The sequence below is a fragment of the Catharus ustulatus genome, chromosome 4, assembly GCF_009819885.2.
Source record: "Catharus ustulatus isolate bCatUst1 chromosome 4, bCatUst1.pri.v2, whole genome shotgun sequence".
Taxonomy (NCBI): Eukaryota; Metazoa; Chordata; class Aves; order Passeriformes; family Turdidae; genus Catharus; species Catharus ustulatus.
The window spans coordinates 39,884,401-39,907,775 of NC_046224.1; the positions used below are offsets into that span (position 1 = coordinate 39,884,401).

The 23,375-nt window shown below is 43.2% G+C and overlaps 1 protein-coding gene across 1 annotated transcript; it reads right to left on the minus strand.

Annotated features, from left to right (window-relative positions):
- Positions 1-4,247: 4,247 nt before the first annotated feature.
- Positions 4,248-5,605, minus strand: SNRPF (small nuclear ribonucleoprotein polypeptide F). The gene is made up of 4 exons (XM_033058146.2): positions 5,471-5,605; positions 5,199-5,324; positions 4,926-4,990; positions 4,248-4,366 (listed from the first exon to the last, which is right to left on the minus strand). Exons 1-4 carry the CDS (start codon positions 5,471-5,473, stop codon positions 4,300-4,302), a joined length of 261 nt encoding a protein of 86 aa, XP_032914037.1. The 5' UTR covers positions 5,474-5,605; the 3' UTR covers positions 4,248-4,299.
- Positions 5,606-23,375: the final 17,770 nt, after the last annotated feature.

The following is a 23,375-nucleotide window of genomic DNA, read 5'->3' on the forward strand; positions in this document are numbered from 1 at the left end:
TTTGATTTAAAAAGTACAGATTCTAAATACTCTGCTGTATTTTTGAAATGTTGGTGTAATTTACTGGATGTAAACAGAAAACTGTAGGGTGCTAGAGGAACCCTGCCTAAATTTCTTAAATTTAGTGTTTTTAAATCACCTTAAAGTATCAGTGAAAGTTCTTTTTGAAAATAAATTTTAGATGTGGCATTTTCAATGAGAGAAAAAAATCCCAGGAAAAGTAGAGATAAAAAAGTTGAGTATCAGGTTATTGATTTAAGGGGTTTCATCTCTTCTTGCCAGTGCTTTACACGAGGATATGCTTTTTCTTTTCAAATACACTGTCAGAGCTACATTAGAATGTCTGTAAACATTCTTGTTGACAAGAATGTTTACAGTTCTTGTAAACAAGAATGTTTACAGTTCTTGTAAACAACTTGTAATTAAAAACAAAAGGTCCAAAGTTGGAGATGAGTCTCAGATCACATATTGGCTAAATTTTCTCTAAATTTATGGATTAGTTTTTTTCATCTGCTAAACAAACCTTTCCAATAATACACACAGCATGATGAAATGTCCTGAAAGGGGACACTATGTATGCCTTAACACAAGTTATTTACTAGTGAAATTTACTGTATGCTATTTCCTTGTTTACAAAAGCAGCAGAGGTCAGTGAACTCCCAGGATCAAACAGAAAATGCATGAAAGTGACTTGCAAACGTGGAATAGGTCCAAAGTAAATTGCAAATCTGTTACGTAACTTCCCTCACCTCAGACTGAGCTTAACATCACATTTACAAATACTTTTTGCATAGTCTTGCAAAAGTGAAAGTGAATTCTGCATTTTTTTTTTTTTTTTTGTGTAGAAGAACCTTGCATGCCTCAAACTGTGGAAACATGGCATTTGCTCAGACGAGCTTTCTGAATCCCCTGTTCCCAGATCTCTTTGGCACATCCCATAATGGCCCAGGGGAGGGGGAGATCTTTTAGGGGAACACCCCAGTTTGCCTCAAGGGACAAAATTTGGCTCTCCCTGAGCACAGTGCAACCTTGCCAACCTATATGCCTTGGTTTCCTTTCCCCACAAACTGCAGCTATGGAAAATGAGAGCTTGTGTGCACCTGTGTCCTGTCAGGAGTGGGATGTGGGCACCCGGTACAATTCCAGTCTCTGGGCTTGCAGCCAAAGCTTGTCCTTCTTTGCAGTCTGTGAGCTGCACAATACAGAACTGGAGTTTGCAGCATTTTTTCCCTCTGCAATGATAAGGATTTAGGGTCTTCTCAGGTAAGTTGTCTGCCCTTTTTTGTGTACTCCTAGGAATGGGAAGTTTTCCAAGTATAAAATAAACAGCAAACAACCTAATATTCAAATGACAAACACACAAAAATAAGCTTGAAACCACATGTGGTATGTGTCATGCCTCACTATTTCTAAGCTCTTTTTGACCACCTTTTCACTGTATTTAATAAGTGGTTTTGCTGGGCATAATCTTCTCCTGAGAGTGTCCTGCTACTTTGTCTCCAAGTTCTTTATCCTATAAACAGCAGGAACAACCTAATTACATGAAAGCTATTTTTCTTTTTAGTTACTTTATGAACCTTGTATTTAACATGTAAAATCACAAGCCCTTTTATTTGTGTCTTTAATACATACCTAAGTGAATGTTTGCAGTTCTTTTACCTTTTGGACTTGCTCCAGAAATGAAAAATCTGTATTCATGGGCTTACTCCACGCGAACTAAGAACCAGCTCAAATTACTCTGATATATTCAGAGTACCTTATCTTCACCTGCACTGCAATTCTTTCCAAATCATTTAGTTAAGCACATGTTTAAGTTGTTGTCTGACTTTATCTGCATGGGTTCTTCCATTGGAATGAATGGAACACTTGATGGTAGCAAAGAGAAACACTTGCCTCCATTTTTGCAGCATAACTACACTAAGATTAGTTATCAAGTTATGCACCAAGGTATTATTTAGTTAAAGTGTTTGATGCCTGGTGCTATGCAAAAGTAAAATGGTCTGAGTTTGAAGTCTAAGGAATGCAACTGTAAAAAAAACAGGTATAACAAAACATCTCAAAAGAATGTGAAGCTAGGTGAAAGGATCACACTTTTGTTAAGGATGAAAACTCAAGACTCTATTAAGCAGCTTATTTGTCTGAAAGAGGGAAATAGATTACATGAGAAAAATATCTTTGTTTTCTTAGTTCTGAGTTTTTGCTTTTCCAAAATATAAGTCCACTTGTCTTATTCACCTTACTGTAGATTTTCAATTTGGTTTTTCTTTCTTTTTACTTTTTCTAGATAGTGCTTTCATCTAGATATTCACCAGCTGTGCCTGTCTACTTTGATTCATTTCTCAACAGCCCCCTCCAAAACCAGAGGTGGCTGCTTTCCTGATGATGGGTACAGGCTGTCTGTCCTGGAATACCAACATCCCATTTTTCAGCTAGGAAGTATCTGCCACATTAAGGCCATTATATACAAAATGCTCCCTTGTTTTTTTTGTTTTGGCTTGTTTTCTTTCAAAAAAAGTTTCAACTAATTTTAAACTGCTGCAGGACTTTCCTTGTCTGGAGATTTTTCCTAGCACAAAAATCAGCACTTCACCAACAACCACCGGTGCTCTACATTGACAAATTCTCATCCTGTAGGAAGGGAATCAGAGGAAGTGCTATGAATTACAGACATAGCTTCTCTACAAGGCAAAAATATTTTCTTTACCTTCAGGAAAGGAATTAAGCACTCTGGCTGTACAGCACAACTCCAGACATCCTTCTACAGATACACCTGTTTAGTTGAGGAACAGTTACATTCATTGATGCACACAGAAGGGGTTCAGCAGAAGCCTGGTCTTCCCAATTACTCTGAAAAAGCTGAAGCTTGGTGAGTTGTCACAGTGCCAGGCCTGTCCATTGATCCAGTGCTCAGCTAATACATGAGAAACTCACCTCATGAGGAGGAGCAGCTTTCAGATCACTGCCAGCCCATTGCTGACAAGGAACTGACAGATATTAAAGTGACAGTCACAGCCTTTCCTCCTCCAATACTGACAGCACTGTGACTGTCAATGACAGCATGGGATTCTGCATCATGAAGTCATTAATAGGATGTGCTGCATGGCAAACCAGGTGAGATGATTTTTTACCTCTCGTTCCTGCCACCACTAAGAATACATCTGGCTGTTCTGAGGTTTCCTAGGCTCACTGCCAATTTTAGTTTGCCCATTTATCCTTGTGATAGTAGTGATTTTAGCTTAAATAACTCCTTTCCCTTTCTCCATGGGATTGCAGGGTACTTTGGCAGAGCTGCAAAGCCTCCACGCTGCCAAAAAGAAGGGTCTGGTTTAAGCAATGAGACACCTGGGCAAATACATCCAAAATGATTTTTCACTCTATATGGAAGCTTACATATGTAAATATTAAGGGAACACATGCATAACTCCAGGGATGACTTGCAACATGAGAAAACAGGGAGGCATTTCTCTGCAGGATCTATCCTGACAGGCTGGTGTCCCTCTCCAATTCACATAACCACTGTTCAATCCTAATGCATCCCTGAGCACCCAGCACTGCCCACTCCAGCTGTCTCTGAAAGGATGTGTGATCCCAGGCAACAGGGCTGGAGATCTGCACTCCACATGCACATACTGCAGCCACAACCTGTGCAGCTTTTAGACAGAACATTTGAGGAGGACCACAGCATCCTTTCCATTCCTCAGCACATACTCACAAAGAACCCTCCCATTCTGCAGTCTCTTGTCTCAACTCTGTTAATGCCACGGAAGTCTGTGGATCTCTCCAGCTGCCAGGAGGCTCTTGTCTGTGAGGCTGTTGGCTACTAAGTTGATACAAGTTTGTCCTTCCATATTGACCACACCTCAAGCATCCTGACACAAAGCAGGAAAATATTTCTGCGAGAAACTGGGGTATAACAGATCCCCACAACTCACTTGCAGTGAAATCTTCCCAGTTAATTCCAAATGTTTTATAAACAGGTTTAAAGATGAAATTAATTTAAACAGTCACAACACACATGGTGTAAAATATAAAGACTTCCAAGTCCTGTGATTCAGATGGGAAGATAACTGGTAATTTTTAAAATACACACATTTCATTTTAATATTTTCAGCTTTGAATTGAAACAATTACCTGTTGTTCCTCCAGCATCAGTTTTTCTGACACCAATAAAATATTAAAGACCTTTTATGGGTTAATTTCCCCCATATTATAACAATGGAAATAAAGTAAACACCTTACTACAAAAGTATGAAAAACAAAAAAGAAAAAAAAGAGTTTATTTCCAGAAATACAAAACACCTATTCTCTCATTTCTCCATCTTCTTCCTCTTCTTCCACACCTCTGATGTACAAAACATTATTGCACCTGTAAACAGAACCAAGAATTACCTTAGCTACAAACATTAGCATTTTCCCAACATCAAACACGCTTTTAACATTTTTCTGCTTGAATAGCTAAATTCTACTGAACAAAACGCTGCTGTTGGCCTTGTATACCTTTTCCACACAAGTACATTAAATTGTGCAACTTATAAATGTAGTAACTGTTTGACATTTCTGTACGAAACAATGTTTACTTTTGGGTGAACAGTTACGGTCAAATTTACCTTCCAAGCATGCCAAATGTTTCCAATTTCAATGCACTAGTTTACAATGCCAAAGGATTCCCAGATATAAAAAATGTGCAAAACAGAAGTAGTCATCAAAAAGGGGATAATAAATGCTTCTTAAAATATATTCAAAAATTCATTTTTCCTCTTCTCAGAAGGGACTTCGATATAAAAGACACATTCATAGCCTTCCTGTAAGAGTAACACTTGGCGTCTTAATTAGATAAGAAACACAGCAGCCATCAGTATAAGCTTTAATGCAAGTGGTGAGGCAATTTAGAACCTTACTCCACCATAAATAAACATCCCAATTACCTTATCAAAACTTCACCCAGGTGTCCAGACAACGCACCGTCTATGTACTCCTCTGTGTTTGCAAGCTTGAAAGGAAAATAAGCAAAAAATCAGAATAGCAGCGATAAGAGCACTTTCACAAAGCCGATGACGGTTCTGCCCCCCAGCCCAAGGGACAGCGAGCGGGGGCGGGCAGGCGAGCAGCCCCGCTGCCACTGTGCTGCATCCCCACCGAGGCACCGCCCGCCTCCCCTCACCCCCGGCATCCCGCCCGGCATCCCGCCCGCTCCTCACCTGCATGTTCATGTAGCCGTCCACGGAGACGAGGTAGCCCTTGTACTCCATCCCCCACTTGAGCTTCACCATCACCGGCTTCCCCGTCAGCCCGTTCAGGAACGGCTTGGGGTTGAGGGGCAGGCTCTGGCGGGGGAAGCACACGGTCAGTGCCGCCCGCCTCCCGCTCCGCCTCGCCCGGCCGCCTGAGGCCGGCAATGGGGCGGCTCCCGCCCCTCTCCGCGCCCGGCTCCCGCCCCGCCCGGCTCCCGCGCCTCCCGGCTCCCGCTCACCATGGCGGGAGAAGCGCAGGCCCACGCGGGAACCCCTCGTGCGCGCCGCGGGACAACGGGAGGCGATGGGAAGCGGCTCCGCTCCCGCTTCCCGTTCCGGGGGCACCGCTCTCCCACCTCCGACCTCTCACCCGCGCCGCGCTCCCCATAGGCTGGCGGGCCGCGGCGCGCCGAGCCGCCGGCGCGGCTGCCCATTGGCTGGGCGGTGCCGCGGGCCTCTCTCATTGGCCGAGCCGCTCAGTTTCCTCCCCGCCATCCCGTCCCAGCCAATCGCAGCTGCTGCGAGGCGCGCCGCGCTCGCGCCGCCGTGCCCGTGCCGCCGTGCCCGTGCGCGTGTCCCGTGCGCGTGTCCCGTGCGCGTGTCCCGTGCCCGTGCTCGTTGGCGTGCCCGCGCGCGGTGCCGGTGCCGGTCGGGCAGCGCTGCGCGGCCCCTGCGGCCGTGCCCGCCCCGCCCGCCCCGGGCGTCTCCGCGCTGCTGGGCACGGGCACGTCCCCGCGAGGTGGCAGCGCCGGAGCGACGCACTGGCCGTGGCACCGGGAGCTCTGGCAGCCTCTCCTGGTGGTGCTGGCGAAGAGCTGGCGGCGTCCGTCCGTCTGCGAAATTAGATCCGAGCACCTTTTCCCGATTCCACACGCAAGGATCGAAAATCTCAGTTTACGGGACGCATTAAGTGCGAATTCCCTGTCCGTGCCTTTTGACTCCCAGGCAAAGATGTTCTTGGGTGTAGGGAGTCGTGAAACGTCCATCCTGCACTCGCTATAATTTGTGTATTAACCTTAGACAGGCAAATGTGTTGAACCAACGTCTGTACTGTTGCCAATTTGTCACATCCTCACTAATGTCTTCTACTACTCTATGTATAAATTCATCAAATGCCACAATGTACTTCTGTTCCCGCATACAACATATTCCATTGATCTTCAGTGTATTGGATGCTGAATGTGGAAAACACACATTCAGGAAACTTAACCTTTCAGTAACAGAGCTATTACCTTCCAAAAGTGAGTCCAGTGCCCTAGTATTGAAAGCAAAACCATTATTGCCTCCTCAAATCTGTGTTTAAAGCTGTTGGTGCCGCAAGCCATCTTCTCCAGGTCCAGATTGTCCTTGCACACAGTGGCACTGTGAATGTGTAGGACTGAAACAGATGGAATTGTAATTCCTGTTCACTGGCACGTATCAAAAGTGCAGTTGCAGAATCACAGAATTGTTGGGGTTGGAAGGGACGGCTGGAGATCATCCAGTCAGCCTTCCTGCCAAGGCAGGGTCACCTGGACCAGGTGACGCAGGAGCATGTCCAGGTGTCTCCAGAAAGGAGACAATTCCTCCCTGGGCAGCCTGTTCCAGTGCTCTGCCACCTTCAACATGAAGTTCTTCCTCATGTTGAGGTGAAACTTCTTGTGGAGATATCTAGACGTGCATTTCCATGACCATTAGAAACAAGTGTGATTTTCTTTTAGGGTGTAGTGGATGGGTAACAGAAACATCACCAAAAACACGCTAATTATCTTTCTGGTAGCAGGACTTACTATGGGCCAGATGAAAGAGTAACTAACCTGTAAGACTTTTTTGTAAGGAAGTCTGTGTTTAGACTACGCAGGAAACATATGAACACCATGGGAAATGGTATATATATAAAAATTTTCATTCCACCTGCAGTATAGAATAGCTGATTTCACATGATAACGTGTAATGTGGCAGAATGTAGTGAGCTTAGAGTGAGTGTCTTGAATAAAATCATACTGTAAGAGCAATTTTTGCACTGTTCTGACAGGGATAAACATGTATGTCTGTAATGGCAATATAACAGCTTTGGTGTGTTATTGGTAGATAGCACCAGTTTTTTTTACATGTGAAACCAATTTTGACCACAATGTCTCCTACTCACGTTGGGAAGACTTTTTGTGTACCAAGAAATAGGAGCATTTATATTCCTCTTTTAATACACTCTGTTGCTCAGGTGAGTAAATATTCCAGCCCTGTTGTTACCAAAAATGAGCATTTCCCAAGGTCATTGATCTCAGTGTGGAAGTCAGACAGCGAGAGTGCTTGATTTCTAGTTTCATAATTGGTCTGTGAATTCACGTGCCAGTAATCTCATCAGCTGCAGACTGGGTCTGCAGCAATTTTGTGTGGTGGGGTAGGAGGGAGCACAGAATGCGTGACTACATTTGATGTAGTTAACTGAGTAAGTCAGTTAATCAGGAAACTAAATAGCTGTTGTTTTTCTTTCCCCTTACGAGGAATTTGCTGTTTACCTTGTTGACTGAATCATTCTGACTCAGAGACAGTCTTCTTATGCTGATCTTCAGACCTTCAACACAGGGGTGAAGTTCACCTTTTGTCCTTTTTGTATTTCCCATGCAATAGGGGAAGAAATAATTTGCATTCTTTTCTGCCTTTGGGTCAGGGTATTTAGGCTGTTGCTCAACAGGAAATGAACAGGAAAGAGTTGTTGTAATAGATTAATCCAAACCTTAGCTCCTGGGTGGATGGGTAGGATTTTCTCTTACAGTTCAGGAGTGGGAATTTAACACAAATGCCTGCACTCTGTTCCTGAGGAAACATTAAGCAGCTGGACATTCAAGGGCAGCGGCATTTCTGGCAGAGGGACTGGTTAGATGGTGTTGTCTGCGTAAGTGCAAATGCTCACTGACATCACTAATTCATTGTGTTGCCATAAAACCAGGCTGAGAGGAACCCTGTACCATCACATTAATGAGAGAAACCTTGGCAGCCCAGAACTCCTTCCTGATTGAGCTGAGTTTGCTGGAACAGGAACTCCCTGCAGTGACCTGTTTTTGCCTGCCATAAACACATTCTTAAGGAAACTTTCAGATCTGCCCCATGTTCCAGCTTCTAGGCTGTACATTTAGTGACCACACCGTTCTTTTTCCTGGTGATATGCCAATGTCAGTGGGCGTTTCTTCCACTGCATTCTTATTGCACATCGGGAACTACTTCTGATACCACACAGTCATGTCCACCAGAGTAAGAGCATCAGCTTTGCCATCACACTGAAAACATCATGTCATGGGCACCAGCTACAGTCAAAGAACTTAAAGCAGCCAAGAAAGCACAGCTCTGAATTACAAGTGGGCAGAGCTGAGTTAACAAAATGGAAGCTCCATCAGGAGACAGCACCTTCAAGGGACAGGTTTGCATCAAGAAGGATCCAGTGTAGCAGCACGGAGTTAGCCCTGCTACTTGCCAGATGAACTTCCGCTTCTGTTGGGCTCATAATTGACCTTTTAAGAACCTGTTGTTTTCCCGTACAACCAGGTAAAGACATACCACCTTCTTTCCTTCCCCTTGCCAGACTCCTGGGCCAAGTCTGGTCCTGGAAACTATTAGGTGATATGATACCTCACTCTAAGGTTGACAGCTATTAAGTAGGCTTTTGCGAAACAGTAGCCAATTCCTGACAAACTCTCTGTTCTAACCTCTTGGGGATGCAGTGGTTATGATTCTTGTAGACCTAGGAGGATTTTGAAGCTCTGTGCACCCTTGGGGAATTTTGGTGTTGTAGCAATGCTGTTAAAACATGAAGAGGACCTAGGACTCAGGCCAAGTATTGGAGACATGAAGAACATCTATTCTTCCTTCAGGAATAGGCATAATGGAAGATTTTCCATTGGATGTCATACTGGAATGGAAAATTAGATCTTGCCTACAGTTTATCTGTAGAGAGTATCTTGTCCAAAAATCTTTTTCAATAAGAAACACAAAATTTTCTCTATGTGCAGAAAATCTGTATAATTTATCAGCTCTTGGTGACTTGGGAACTGCTGTAACAGTATTGTGTGAACTGTCAACAGCCCTCACATGAGGTACAGTCCTGACTTTATGGAGCTTTGCCAGAGTAAAATAGTTTTGTTTCAAGCAGTATTCTTTCAGGAATGTCTACCAGTGGAACACCTTTCCTCTCTGCTGATTGTCATTTTAATAACACCAGCTTTGATCAAATCTCCGTGTGAGGCAATAACCATCCACCACAGATTGTGACTGGAAGTGGGGAGGTAGTGACATCAGACTTAAGAACAGGGGTAATTTCTTTCTGAGATTCTCAACAACTGAAGAAAAGCCCCACTGTGCTGAAGGGATGGATATACAGGATCCAAGTACTAGGAGGCACAAAACTGGTTAGCCTGTTTCAGGCTTCATCCAAGAAACATGCATTTTACCACATGCTGGCAGACTTTCATCTCAGTGTTAAGACTGTAGCCCAGAATAGATGCTCAGTCTTGCTGAAAACCCAGGAATCTTTCCATTGGCCCTGCATGCCTGGCAGTGGCTAGCAACAGTAATGTGAAGGAACACAAACAAAATGCAAAATTCTATTTGGGATGGACTTGCCCAGTAAGCAGGAGACCATGCTGTGAACAACTCCCAGGGCAGGAGGCAGAGGTGAGCCTGGGAAGATAGAAATGAAGGATTTCTTCTTAGGGAGAGGATTTATGTGCAATTTCAGATCAGTACAATGTCTTTTTTCTGCAATGATATCAGTATAAAATGAGACTGAGGGTGGAGGTGAGGGGCCGTATCTTTTGTCTACACTACTGAAGATCTGCCAGAGTGGCTCTTCTGTGAACCTGTCACAAGGCTAGGCTGTGCCAACAAGTAGGGGCATGGGATGGGTATTGTACAGAAATTAAGGGCACATTAAAGCCTCCTTTTATCCGTATTGAAAACCTTTCTTTTTCTGTGCAAATAATGTTCATGCAAATTATACAGCTACACTAAAGAGAGCCCCTTTAAGAATGTGTCTCTGAAAACATAGTCTCCTTTGCCAAGAAATAATGGGACTTCCTTAATTATCAGCTGTTATCTTCTGGTTTTAGCAAACTTTTGTTGCTTTATGTGCAGTTGCTTCTTTTATGCTTTGACATTAATGAATTGGAATTGAAATTCTGTACTGAGGAAAACAAAGTGATCTGTACAAATAATAAAACGGTGTACTCGTGTGTGTCAGAAAGAAGGAGATCAAGTATTGTGCAGAAGGAATTTGGAAACCATGCTTTCACACAAACATCTTAATAGGTATTCATAACTGGCTCTAAATCACAGGAGTTGTTTAAGCGTTGGTTTTTGAGAAATCTGTCTGATCAGAGCTCATAAAGTCTGGCTGGTGTGGGAGGCTCTCTGTGTAAGGTAGCAAGCTCTGCTGTAACAGAGGACCTCATCTGCTGCCATTTTTAACAGTGAATCTTGTGGGGAGGGAGGAGAGAAAGGAGTTATTAGGCAACAGGCACGTAGGTCAGCAGAGTGTTGCTGGTTGGGAGAGATGAGATATTGTACAGATTTCCTCACGAGTTCAGAGAGAGAGGGAAACTAGCTGGGTAGGAGAAAGTCAGAGACATGAACGGTTCCGGGTTAAAAGGAGCAGCTAAATCTAGGACTCCTGAATTTCTTATAAAACTCTGTCTGAGTCCAAGCAATATTCTCGAGAGATGAGGCAGAGAAATAGGAGCCCAGGTCCCAAAGAAACCTGAGTCATCAAGGTTGACTGGCAGCTGCAGGGACAAATATATCTCCCTCCATTACACAGTGAGGCTTTAATGTGTTGTGGTTCTATTAATTTGGCCAGATACATCTACTCTTCTGATAGCCAGAGGGAAGAGTGATTTGGGGCTAGAGCCTCTACAGAGTCTACTAGGTTATTTGCACCCCTCCCAGGAAAGCCAGTGATGGTCCTCAGGCAGCTGGGCAGTAGAGTCTCATTTCCAGGAAGGATCTGCAGACAGAAAATCCCCAGCCTCCTGTGCTCCAGAAATGTGCCAGAGGTGACGTCTGCAATTCGTGTTTGACTTGAACCTGAGCCCAAGGCCCTCATCTCATCTTGGAGGCAGCAGTCACTGCCCTGCATTTGAGACCAGTGGCTTCCAGTGGCTTCTGCCTCTCTGCTGGACTGATGTTCCTTTGTTAGGGCCTCTCTGGGTGAGGGACTGACAAGAGTCCACTGTAAAGACAAATGTATGTGTACAGCCTTCCCTGTGGAGCAGAGTGGAGGAGAAGCTTTCATGCAGTCAGTTTGTGGTCAGCTGCCAGAACCTTGGAGTAGCTCATTGCCTGTCTGAAACAAGCAGGAGTCTGAGCTTGTGGAGGTGGACAGGCTTTTCTCAAACTCTGCAAACCTCAGAGGCTTAGCCTGCCTAAGATAGGAAGGACTATAGGAACCAGGAATTGGGGATGGTCAGTTAATTAGGACCAAATGGCCAAGGCAGACAGCATAAAGGACTGCAGTATGCTCATAACTCAGAATCCCATGGTTCAGCACACATCATCTGTTACAAATCCAGGAGAGAGAGTATGGCTATAGCTGTTTACATTGGTCATATGCCAACCGTCCCCAAATTACCAGTGCCCTGACTTCCATACTTCTTGGGGCAGTGCCAGCTGTATGTGCTGGGTGCAGTGTGGAATCACAGAAATGCCTATTTTTGAGAATTTTGGAAGAGCTCAGTAAGTTGGAATTTTGGCCAGGGAAGTTTCCACTGCATTATGTCAATGACAACTCACAGAGACCAGCTCTATCTGGTTTTCATTTTTAGTCAGGAGTCCATTGATGTGCTGGTGTTCCTCGACACAACTGCTTCCTGTAAAGCTGTAAGTTGTCATGTAGTTTGTCATTTCTGCTTTTGTTTAGCTGACTACTCTGTTAGATCAATTATACAAGGCTTAGGTTTTTTCCCAAAGAGCACAGAGGACAAGAGCTGGCTTCTCTTTGCCCAGCAGGTGTTTCTGAGGAGGCAGCTGATGTGCCCTGGCCTTCTCTGCTTGGGCCAGGAGCCTGGAGAGATGCTATGACCAATTTCAGTGCTTCTGACAGTGCACTGACAGTTCCTGATGCTCCTTGCCGCCCCAGATGACTTTGCCCCACTGCCACACTGCTCCCTTTGGGTCCTTTTCTGTTCTTTGAATCTTTGACAGCAGCTGCTGTTGCTGCTTGCACTTGGCATGAGTGGCCTCAGCAGCACAGCATAGAGGCATTCACATCCATTTGGTGCCTTCTTTCTCCAGAACAGCGTCTTTGTGGCAATCTGCACTGCAGTTGAAGGGAAGGCCCAGGTGGTGAAGCAGTGCATGTTCTGCAGCAGGACCCAGAGGGGGTCAGTAGGGGATCCACTTCTCTGCCCAGGAATGCTGTGACAAACACACTTGCACTGATAGGTACTGACCAGGCCAGCAAAGGGAGATCGTGCCCTGATTGTATTGTTTACTGCAATGCAGGATAGAGACACTTAGCTAGTTTGGGTAATGAAAACAATTGAAAAAAGCCTGCTTCTCTGCCAGCAGACATATTGTGGTGTCTGAGCTGGCTCTCTCCAACCACTGCGTGCAAACTGGGATGGTTTGGAGGATTAGGGTATGTTCAAGGGTTAGACCATGGCCACATCTCACAAGCACAGCAAAAGGTGTACCCTTAACCAAGACCATTTGCTGCAACATTCAAGTCTTTGCTCAAAAACTCTTTTAAAACTTTTTTTTTTTTTTCAGAAGAAGCTTTTTTTCTTTTGTTTTTTTTTAAGCAGAGGAGCAGAGGGAAAGGAACCTATGTTTTTCCCAAGCACCATTCTTGGAAATGACCTCCTAAAATTTTCTTGAAACATATCAGCCTGGAGCAGATATTTCCTGCTACCAGGAAAGCTTTTCTAGAGATCTGCCTCCTGTAAATGTTTATACAAACAATTAAAGACTGCCAAAGTTATAAACAGCAAAGATAGAGGAGCTTAGGATGGAAAACATTGAAACCTTAATAATAGCATTGCCAACTGCACTTAATAAACAGATGCATTTGATATGGATTTTGTATAATGGATGCTAGCTTAGACATTAAACTTTTGTACACTTTTTTTTTTTTTTGCTGCACAGCAAGCAAAAATGTAGCATAGCCTTACACAATGTTGAGCATTTTCTGGCAAATGTTGTATTTTTAAAATTATTCTTAAGGTTGTTTGATCAGTTATAGGTTGCAATGGACTGTTATTGATGTTCCTTTCCTATGACACTTCACGTAAGGCAAGTGACTACTTGTTTTGATGTATTGTAAAAGACCTGTAATTATTAGGGGAAAGAGCTAGTTCATTCCTGTGACACTTTATGGATTTAAATACTTTTCTGCATTGGACATAAAGCACATCAGCTCATCTGTGGTTTTGTGGGGTTTTACTTTAAATGCTCAGGAAGAAGCTCTTATCATATTTTATCTCAGGGAAAGGAGATCTAGAGGATTAAATGATACAATTAAAATTTGTTTAAAAACAAGCAAAAAGTTCAATGCTAAACAGTCTTGTTTAAGCTTGATTCACAATACTACCATGTTGAGACACCAAGAATTTTAATGGAGCTATGACTTTACATGAAGCATTTGATAAGATAATCCTCAGTAGAGTGAAGTGGCTGGCAATTCCCATGCCCCCCTGAGCTGGTCTGTCTGAGGTGAGGCGCGATGGTGGCGGTGGGTGACTGCTCCTGTCCCAGCATCCAGACACCAGCTCCCACTGGAACACTCTGGCTGGCACTTTACCTATCCATAGGATAAGAGTGGCTGGAAACCGGAATGCCATGGTACTTTGTCACCATTTAATAATTATCTGAATTTGGGCATGTAGAGGGCTTTTCCCACAGGCTGTATCTGCCAAGATCTTTATTATAAAGCTCTACTTTTTGTGGTGTTTGGAGGGAAACATTTACCAGACTAAAAAACCTTTGTTTTGTGAGGTACCATTTCTTTGGGAAAGAAACCCAATTCCTCTATTACACCGTTTATACAATATGTTTTCTTTATGGGTCACATAAGAATTTCAGGGAGTTTATTCTGAAAATTTGCATGAAATTGGATTTTTTTTCCCATGAGTAGTCAACATCAGTAAGCTAAGTATTGATGGAAAATACTGCAGACCAGTGTTTCTGGTGCTGAGCAAACATATGAATATATAATCACTTATACAAATGAAAAATAAAACCTTTTGATGTTGCCAAGTTGACTCCAGCCTCAGATAATGGTCTAAAAGGTGCAAGCTCAGCACATTTGTTGGAGCTGTAATGTCTTTAGCAAATGAGGGAAATTGAATACCCTTTGCCTACATAACCTTTACCTTCACTGGTTTTGCCTTATTCACGTTTGGAAGTACACATCATCTTCAAGTGTATTTAAATAGCAGCAGGATGGAAGTAATGACTGTACTTTCAAGGGCAGAATGCTCCTGAGTTCCATGGGAATTGGGTGCTAAATTAGAGCAAACAGTCATAGAGCACACATGACTCAGACCCAAGCGGCACATCTGAAGTGTTGCTGTAATGAAAAGCATCACTTAATTTTTAAAATTTTTTTTAATAGCACCGGCAAACCTATTTTATGTATTTTTTAAAATATGTTTTGCTCCTCATATTTTGTCTGGTTAATACTCATATGTGTATATATATATATCTCTGTGTGTGTGTGTGTGTGACACCACAGAATGCATGCAGACACTACTGTGCATGTTAATACTAATTTATGTGCTGGACATTATGTGTACATATACTCTATATTATTTACTAACAACCACTTTATTTCAGACATCAGAAAAATGTGGGATCTCACTGTGTCTGAGAGCACTGATTACATTCACAATGGTGAACAGATTAACCATTTAGTTGCAGGTATCAAGGTTGTCACTCAAACTGGCAGCACCTCAGAATAGCTAAAGCTTATCAAAAATTGTCTGGATTGGAAATGACAGCCATACATGCATGAATGCGTCTGTATGGCTGGAAGATTGTTGAAGTGTGAAGTGAAGAAGTTCACTTCAGTTTATTTTTTATCATAATTACTGTATTTCATGAAGAAACATTGACTTGCCACATGATAAATGCAAGGGGAAACAGAAAGAAACTTCATTCTCTTATCATTGTATTTCCCAAAGGTCACCACATTTGAACAAAGTGTATTTATTTCATTCCTTATGCATTTATGTAGCCATTTACTGTACTCTGTATAAGTGAAGCAGAATAATTTTTTGCGAGACTAATTAAAAGTTGCATGGTAGAAAATGTTTTTGTGATCACACCACCGTAACGAAATTGAGCTGTCTTTACTGACGTGTGCTCCATTTACTGGGTTTTTTAAAACATATTTCCCACACTTCCAGCAGATCATTATTTTTTAAAAGCAAAAACATAGTAAAGCTCTTCCTCCTAAGTAAATGAATATCCTTAATGAATATATTTTGAAAAATAAAGTGGCAATTTATCTAATCTTTTTTTAATATATTGTGTGACTGCATTCTGCTTCCCAGCTCTATAGCATCTTACAAAACTTCCATGTCAAATCAAGAACAACTAAATGACCTCTAAGTCAACAGGATTGATGTGTAACGTTTATTTGTCTCCAGCCTGGTGGTATTACAGTCTCTTTCAGTCCCAGCATGAAGTACCAACTAGGAAATTTTACCATGCTCTCCATTTTGGATCCTATGTGAAATAAGACTTTAGTAAATAGAAAAGACCAGGAATTTAGCTATATGATTTCATCATACACTGTTAACAGAGTTGAGGATTGCACTGAACAAGTCTGGAGGTTTTACCATGACAAATGGACAAACCCAAGCTTTCATTAAAAAAAAAAAATCTATATAATTTAAATCCCCCAAGTTAACTCAAACCACTGTTAATTCTTCCCAAACACTGCCATAGGTGGGGGCAGGACCTAGTTCTGTGGCTGATGCTTTTGAGGAGAAATGCATCTGCTGAAGAAAGGGGAGGACCCAACTTTAACTGGCACATCACGCCAAAGTACCCATTTGGCTTCCTCACAGAATTTGGGAAGTTTTCTTCTTTAGGTGTTATGTGCCAGATTTAGAAGCATTAATACTCTCTGTGTACGCCCAAAGACAGCTGCTGTATCTGAATGAGGCAGTGGATAAAGTATTGATAATAGCAGAAGTTCATATCATGCTCAAAAATACCAAAACACATGACAACTTCAATGCACTTTGTCATTCTAGGCCTGGGCTCAGGGATCAGTCTTACCCCTGCTGCAGGTCCAGCAAGGGGCCTTCAGCATGTAGTGAAACTCCTGTTTGCAAAGCAGGGCGTTTTGTGCTATTCTGGCCCTTGAGGTTATCATGGCACCCAGAAGACTTGTGCACTCTTGAGTCTCTGTGCTGTGGAGCAGCTGACAGTCATAAAAGGGTACCCTGCAGGGATACCGAACCACGGGCAGGGGAAAGGAGGCGTCCTTTAAAAGCTGGAGAGTGAAGGCAAGAAGGATAACCCTTGCAGCACTACCTGCCATTAAGTAAGTGAAAAAGCCATTGCTGGGTTATATTAGTTTTTGTTGCAAATCTGTGACTGCCTGAGCAGAAACCCACACATACATTATTTTTTCCTTCCCAGTGGCTGGCCACATGAGCGAAGACGAAATGTCTCCCTTTCCAACTGTGTGCAAATGTCTCTGAGATATGGATAGATATGGGATTGTCAACTCCAATTAGTTGAAGAAATGACCTACTGTACTTCTCTTCTATAGGTATTACAAAGGCCGTTCCGCCCATGAATTAGACATCGGTGTGAAGCTGAATTTAAGCTCACTATTGTATGGGAATGTCCACTCCGCTTTGCCACACTAAAGACGTTCAGGCAGGCAGAACACCCTCCGCTGACTCATTAGGGCATACATTAGAGGCGAACTCGCTGCGCTCGCCATGAACCCACAGCGCTCTCTTGAATGGTAGCCCTTGGTGGACGCTTGCAGGGCAGGCCGGTTCCCACAGCACCCCGCTGATCCCCTGTGAACAGATTCGCAGCTCCCCGCTGGCTGCAGAAATGGATTGCTTGCCCCATCCTCACCCGCCACTGACAGCCCTCATAATAATAACCTGCCCGGGAGGCGAGGCGCGGGGACGGGGTTCTGACAACTCATTAGCCTGGGATGCGGTCGGTTCCTGCCAGGGACCGGCACCACCACTGCACAGGGAGCAGGACAATGCTGGGCGACACCGGTCTGGCCCTTTCGAGGCCATCCTTGCCCAAAAACAGTACTCTCATCCTCAGAAAGGAGTGCCTGCAGGAGGTGACACCTTGGAGATCCCCGAGGAGGGAAAAAACAGGAAAACTGGAATGCCAGAAGTGCTGAGGAGAAAAATGAGGCCAGCAGGGGGTTGTATGATACTACAGTGAAGCTACATCTGCTCGGAGGGATGGGAGGCAGCCGTGGGCTCAGGCATGCACACATCGGCTGATTTCAAGGCAGCAGTTCAGCTCTGAGGTCCTGGGTCTGTTTTCTCAAGTGCTGTCTCTCTTCCTCCTTTGGCTTCACCATGACATCTTGATCAAGGTATCAGCCTGGGAAAACAATTCAAGAACTGGGAATCCTATTAAATATTGCTTTTCACTGTTCTCTGCAGTTTGTCTTTTAGAATCCAGGTGCACTGAATTGTCCTGTGACTTTTGTTCCTCTCAGGAACTACACGTGAGATCCTGTCCACTCCTCCATGTCACTGGAGTGGTAGACAGGGAAGCTCTGAGTCTGGCAGAAATGCTCTGGATGTATCTGTGTGTGAAAATCAGCAACTAGAAGTTCCTCAGCCTGGTTTGGCAGGAGGAGTGTGGAGAGCTGTCCATGATGAGCTGTTTTTTTCTGGCAGTCACAGAATGGTGTTACCTGACCTCCAGCTTGGAGAATGATGCTTACACAGAGGAGATCTTTAATCAAAGCCCCCAACAAGAGCAATGTTGAGTAGATTGGCTGCTGCAAGCAACAGATGCCCTTGCTTCTATTGAGACAGGAGCAAGACTTGGGGAGTCTTATTTCACCTGTGCTGCGTATATCTTGTGTGATATCTGAGAGAATTTTCTATGCAAACTGAAGCCCTGAACTGTGTGTCCTCTAACTGATGTTTTCAGGTTTAACCATTTGACTCAAAAAGAGCAAAACCCTTTATTTGTAATGTCTTTAACTGGCTGCATAGTGGTAGACAATGAAAATTTAATGGGGTTTTTTGCAAATTTTAATGCAGAAACATGAAATGGTTTCAGTAAGAAAAGCAATTTTCAGCTCTACTGCAGGGAAATGCCACCTATCAAGACTGGAAACAGTCACTCTAAAGCAAATGCCAGCAAGACCTAATTTGACAGCAAAGAAAGAAAAAACAACTCAGACCATAAATAAGTAAATAAATAAAAAGAATCATCACAGTATGCTGTTCCCATAGCTCAGCTGCTTTAGAAATAAGAAGGAAGATTTTCTGAACCACAGCTCTCTAAGTACTCAAGTGTTGTGGTCAGGAAAAGCTCACTGCTATTGCTAAAGTATTGAAGAGTATGTAAAATCACAAAGAAGCAACTTCTGTTTCAGGAGGGAGGAAATGGCCATGATCTAAAACTGTGTTATTTTATTGTTTCTATCTTCTAAGCAGCTTGTCTTGCAGGACTTGAACTATGGAGACACAGAAGATTTGCAGGCACACTGGCTATGTTCCAGACCCACTAATAGCCCCCCTTAGTCATGAGAAGCAGCAACACATAGTAAATCATGCTGAGGACCAACAAAAGGTTTCTAACAGTTTTGTTAATGAGCTGGAGGTAAGAGCACATCGTTGACATTAGCAGAAAATGTTAAATTTGGATCTGATGCAGGCAGAAAAATTGCTCGAAGACAAATGTGGAGATTAAAATGATCTGGGCAGAATTGGTAGTAAATCATTCAATTTCAGGAACTACAGCTGTTAGAAAGAAAGTCAAATATGTTGCTCTAGGTTTCAGATGCAGTCTAAACTGTGTGGTCTGTCTAGAGATCCAGAGGAACTTACCTCTTGTGAAAATAGAGGCCCAGTGGTTATATGTGACGTGAGTCCCAGTGGCCTCAAACAGAGCTATTGAGGGAAAAAGGTGCTAAGAGAGAGAAAGAAACTAAATTAATCCAATTTAAAAGGCTGTCTGACCTGGTCTAAGGCTGCAGTAAGATACTGCTAAGTAAACAAGGCACATGTTTATTCCCAGACTGTCTTGAAAATTTTGTGACAAAATCCCTAGATGCAGAATTTCTTGGGAGACTAAAAAGCAGAGGAATTAAATGGGTATGGATGTAGATGTGTGCTTTGTCAAAGACAAGCAGAAACAGAGCCTGCTGTTGGGATAAACCACAGAAGTGTCTTGTCCTTCCCACGAATAAAGTTCTGTTGCTAGAAGAAGAAACTCTGACTTTATGAAGAAGGAGCTGTGAGCAGTGGTATAGGTAGGAGTGCAGATGGAGTTTTGTATGCAGCAAAACAACCCTGGGAGGGAGGCAGCCACATATGGCTGCTCCTCTGGGAGATTCACCAGTGGCACCAGTGCCCAGTTTTCTGAACCAGATTTACATTCCTAAATTGATTTAAGCATGCAGTACAAAGCAGGGAACAAGGTTTGTCATCTATTTTTAAGGAACCCTGGCCTACCAGGCTAAAATTAAAGAGGCTTTCCTCAACTACAAAAAATTTGCTTATGCAAAAAAAAAAATTGCATGACTGTGAAAATATATATTCTGTTTCTTTTCTTACAAGTTCATTTTCAGCACCAAATTTGAATTGGACTCAGCAAGACTAAGGAAAAAGGAAGATAAATTTTGACTGAGCCAAAAGAGTCAGTCCAAAGGAGCAAAGATTTCAGTTGCATCTCAGAGCCACTAACAGAGCTGTGTTGGTCATAGCCCCCAGTGACACCTCTTAAAATCTCAAATGAAGTATCTGCACTGATATCCTCGTAAGTGTGGTCCAGACCACAGTTTTGCAAGTGAGGTGGAGTCTGATGTTTGAAGACAAAAGTGACTGGTGAAACACGGGAGTCTGGAAGGAGGTGAGTGAGGAGAAATTCAGAGAGGAGTGGAGGAACTTTTAGAGGACACCGATGGTTAAGGGCCACCACCTCTGTGAATGGAGCAAACAGCTCCTCGTCTAATATTCCTTGGGGCAAAGGAAGGAGCTGATGTTACTTTTCCTAGTGTCTGATGAGATCCAGGTTCTGGATGTGTGTTCATTTGGAAATATCTAAGGCAAGGAACAAAAGGTTGCAGATGAGTTTATCCACTTTATGATATGGAGGCTATACATAAAGTATTTCATAATATTTGGAATACCTTCACAGCAAGCCATTTTGATATGTTCCACTGAAACTACTTTTCAATGGGAAAACAAATACATAAAGAAGAATAGATGATGTTTTTCAAACTCTCCAGAAGATATTTTTGGCTTTAGTACACTTCCTTCCAAGCCCACTAAATGCACTTTCCAAAAGTCAGAACACTTCTTTTGCTGCAACAGGCTAAATGAGTCCAGAAAAGCAGCCAGTCCTGAGTTCTCAGTGCCATTTCTGACCCCTCTTATAATATTTTAGATACCTCATGTATTTCTTCATCAAGCTCTCTGAAGGCAAGGTCTGTTAAGTCACATCTGTAAACTGAAGCATGGAGAATTCTTTACATGTGTAAAATGCCTTCTCATTATATAGAGAGGAACAGTTTACAGACTGCTCTAAGTACAAGGCAAATAATTCACCAGAACAACACGAGTAGTATATACAAGCCTCTTAGCCTTGATGATCTTGTTAGGCTACAAATGGCTGAATGGCTTGCCTGGTTTACTTGAAAGTGACTAAATTAAATGCTGTCTTTTGTTCATTAGCTGGGAGATTTTTTCTAAGCACTTTACTCCAATTCTGAAACATCTGCACATAAATGAGAGAAAGAAAAGAGGGCAAAATAGCACATAAAGGGGATTTAATTCTCTCTTAAACACAAATGCAAATTAAGGAATTCTAGCTAGCCTGGGAGATCCCTGCTCAGGGATGCTGGATATTGGATGGGAACAATATGAACATACATTTCTCAGAGCATTCATGCTACCCAGAGCTCCAGAACTGGGGTTCATCCATTATCATATTCACAAGACATGATAAATTATTGTTTAATACTTGCATTGGGAAATATCGAGAGATCAGACTAGAATCTGTATTTCAGTGTTCTAGACTGAATTTACACACATGAAGACGTTCATCTGGAAAATTACCATGCTCCCTAAACCTTGAATTCCCCTCATGAAGCTATACTTCAGATACAGGAAACATGCTGAGTTGCATACATCTGTCAGTGCATGGGTTTCGGTGCCATCTGACATATTTTCAAACATATCAAGCTCCATGTATTCTTTGTGCACTCCTGCTGAGACTGCAAATCCCCAGATGAATGCCTGCACCATAGCACTGACTGGAAGGCTTTCATATTTTATTTCCTTCAGTGCTCACTGTGTCAGCACTGTACCCTTGTTGCAGACGATGGTTGCCTGGGCTGTGATCACTGAAGTACAGAAACAGAAGATCTGGATCCAGGGAACAACCTAAGTGCTGTGTGGCAACCATAGGGTGAACCTTACAAGGTTCTTTTCCTGGACAGTTTCTTTGTTTTCCACCTGGAAGTTTTGTTCAGGTGGCTTTTGCCAGCTCCCCTTAAGGGCAGTGGATGTCCTGACCTCCCTCTCAGCAGGGAGGCTGGATCATAATGCACCTTCACAGGCTGCTCCATAGTGCAGATGTGCAGCCCCATCCCATGGGATGCGTTTCCTGAGCAGGGCAGCCAGGCCTGTAGGCAGGCTCCCCTTCCTGCTGCTGCTGAGTGCCACTGCTTTCCCAGGCACACTGTCCCACCTGTGAGTGCTGAGCCCATCACAGGACCCCAGGCACACCATGTTCTTGCATGCTCAGAGACAGATGTTGAAAGGTGTGTTTGTAGAGTTGCTAGCCATTTTTGTCCAGAAGCATCTGCTCTACTGTGTGCTTTCTTGCTGTCTCTTATTCCCTCAAACAAGGAAGAAGCCAAGGTTTTGGGAGCCAAGTCTAATCCTGTTTACATGATGCTTTTAACTCCTGTATTACTAGTTCAAAGCATGTGTCCAAATTTAGAAGCAAGATTAATACAACCTCAGGCTTAGCACTCATCAGATCTCACTAATTAAGCATGTTCAGGCCTGGTCAGTACCAGATGGAAAGTTGACAAAAAACTGTATGCCTCAGCTAGGAGGTGGTGTCAGAGGCTGCAGGAGATGCACTTCTCTCAGTAATCAGCTACTGTCCCAGCCACACTTAGCTTGGCAGTCTGGAACATCCAAAGTTTGATTTCATTACAGGCATAGCACTTCACACCCATTTTTCCATGAGGAGAGGGAAAACCAGTCTGATTTTGAAGACCAGCACAGGGCTACTTGGCATTTAAATCCTGAAATTCCTATTCAGAGAACAGAGCAGTACTTTGATGCTGCAGAACATGTGTGCTGGCCATTGGCATGGTGCTATCTCCTACTGCATCTTCTGAGTATATGTAATGAAAATGAGGATGGTTTGGTCTGGAGTCCTGCAGATGCTCATTTATCATCAGTAAAATACTGAAATATTTTTTTTTGCTGGAGATAGGACATTGATTATCAAGCTCCAAAGAGGAGAACAAATCTCTTCTTTCCTGCATTCTTTGTCCTGCTTATCCATCTGATTCCTACACTCATCATGCTGCTGTTACACACTTTTCACATATGGGTGAAACTCACCCTCAGTTTAAATGTCTAGCATGAGACCCCCAAATGGCCTTTAAAAGACTTCAGTATGAGCCAGATTTATCGTTGTATACTTGAGAGCTGAGTTTAGCCCTAAAGAAGGCTTTGCAAAAGCCTAGGGGTGGTCATTATGACACGAGTGGTTGTAATAAAGCACTTCACATAGAAGACATAATTTTGCCAGTGGCAAATGCACCACAACTTGAGAGTTAGTAGGTATACATACAAAGCTTCACAGCAGACTTTCTGCTACAAACTCTTTAACTCCTAGCTATATTGCAAGAACAAAACTTAGCCCATTAGGTGACAGAAGTGCCCACAAGGCTCATCCTATTTGCCACAAAAC

Bases quoted from the DNA above. Each gene is read 5' to 3' on its own strand.
- SNRPF (XM_033058146.2), bottom strand. The intron at 4,991-5,198 runs GTGAGGAGCGGG...TTTCCTTTCAAG, and splicing joins ACGGCTACATGAACATGCAG to CTTGCAAACACAGAGGAGTA. The intron at 4,367-4,925 runs GTAATTGGGATG...TTCTGTTTACAG, and splicing joins CTGGGTGAAGTTTTGATAAG to GTGCAATAATGTTTTGTACA.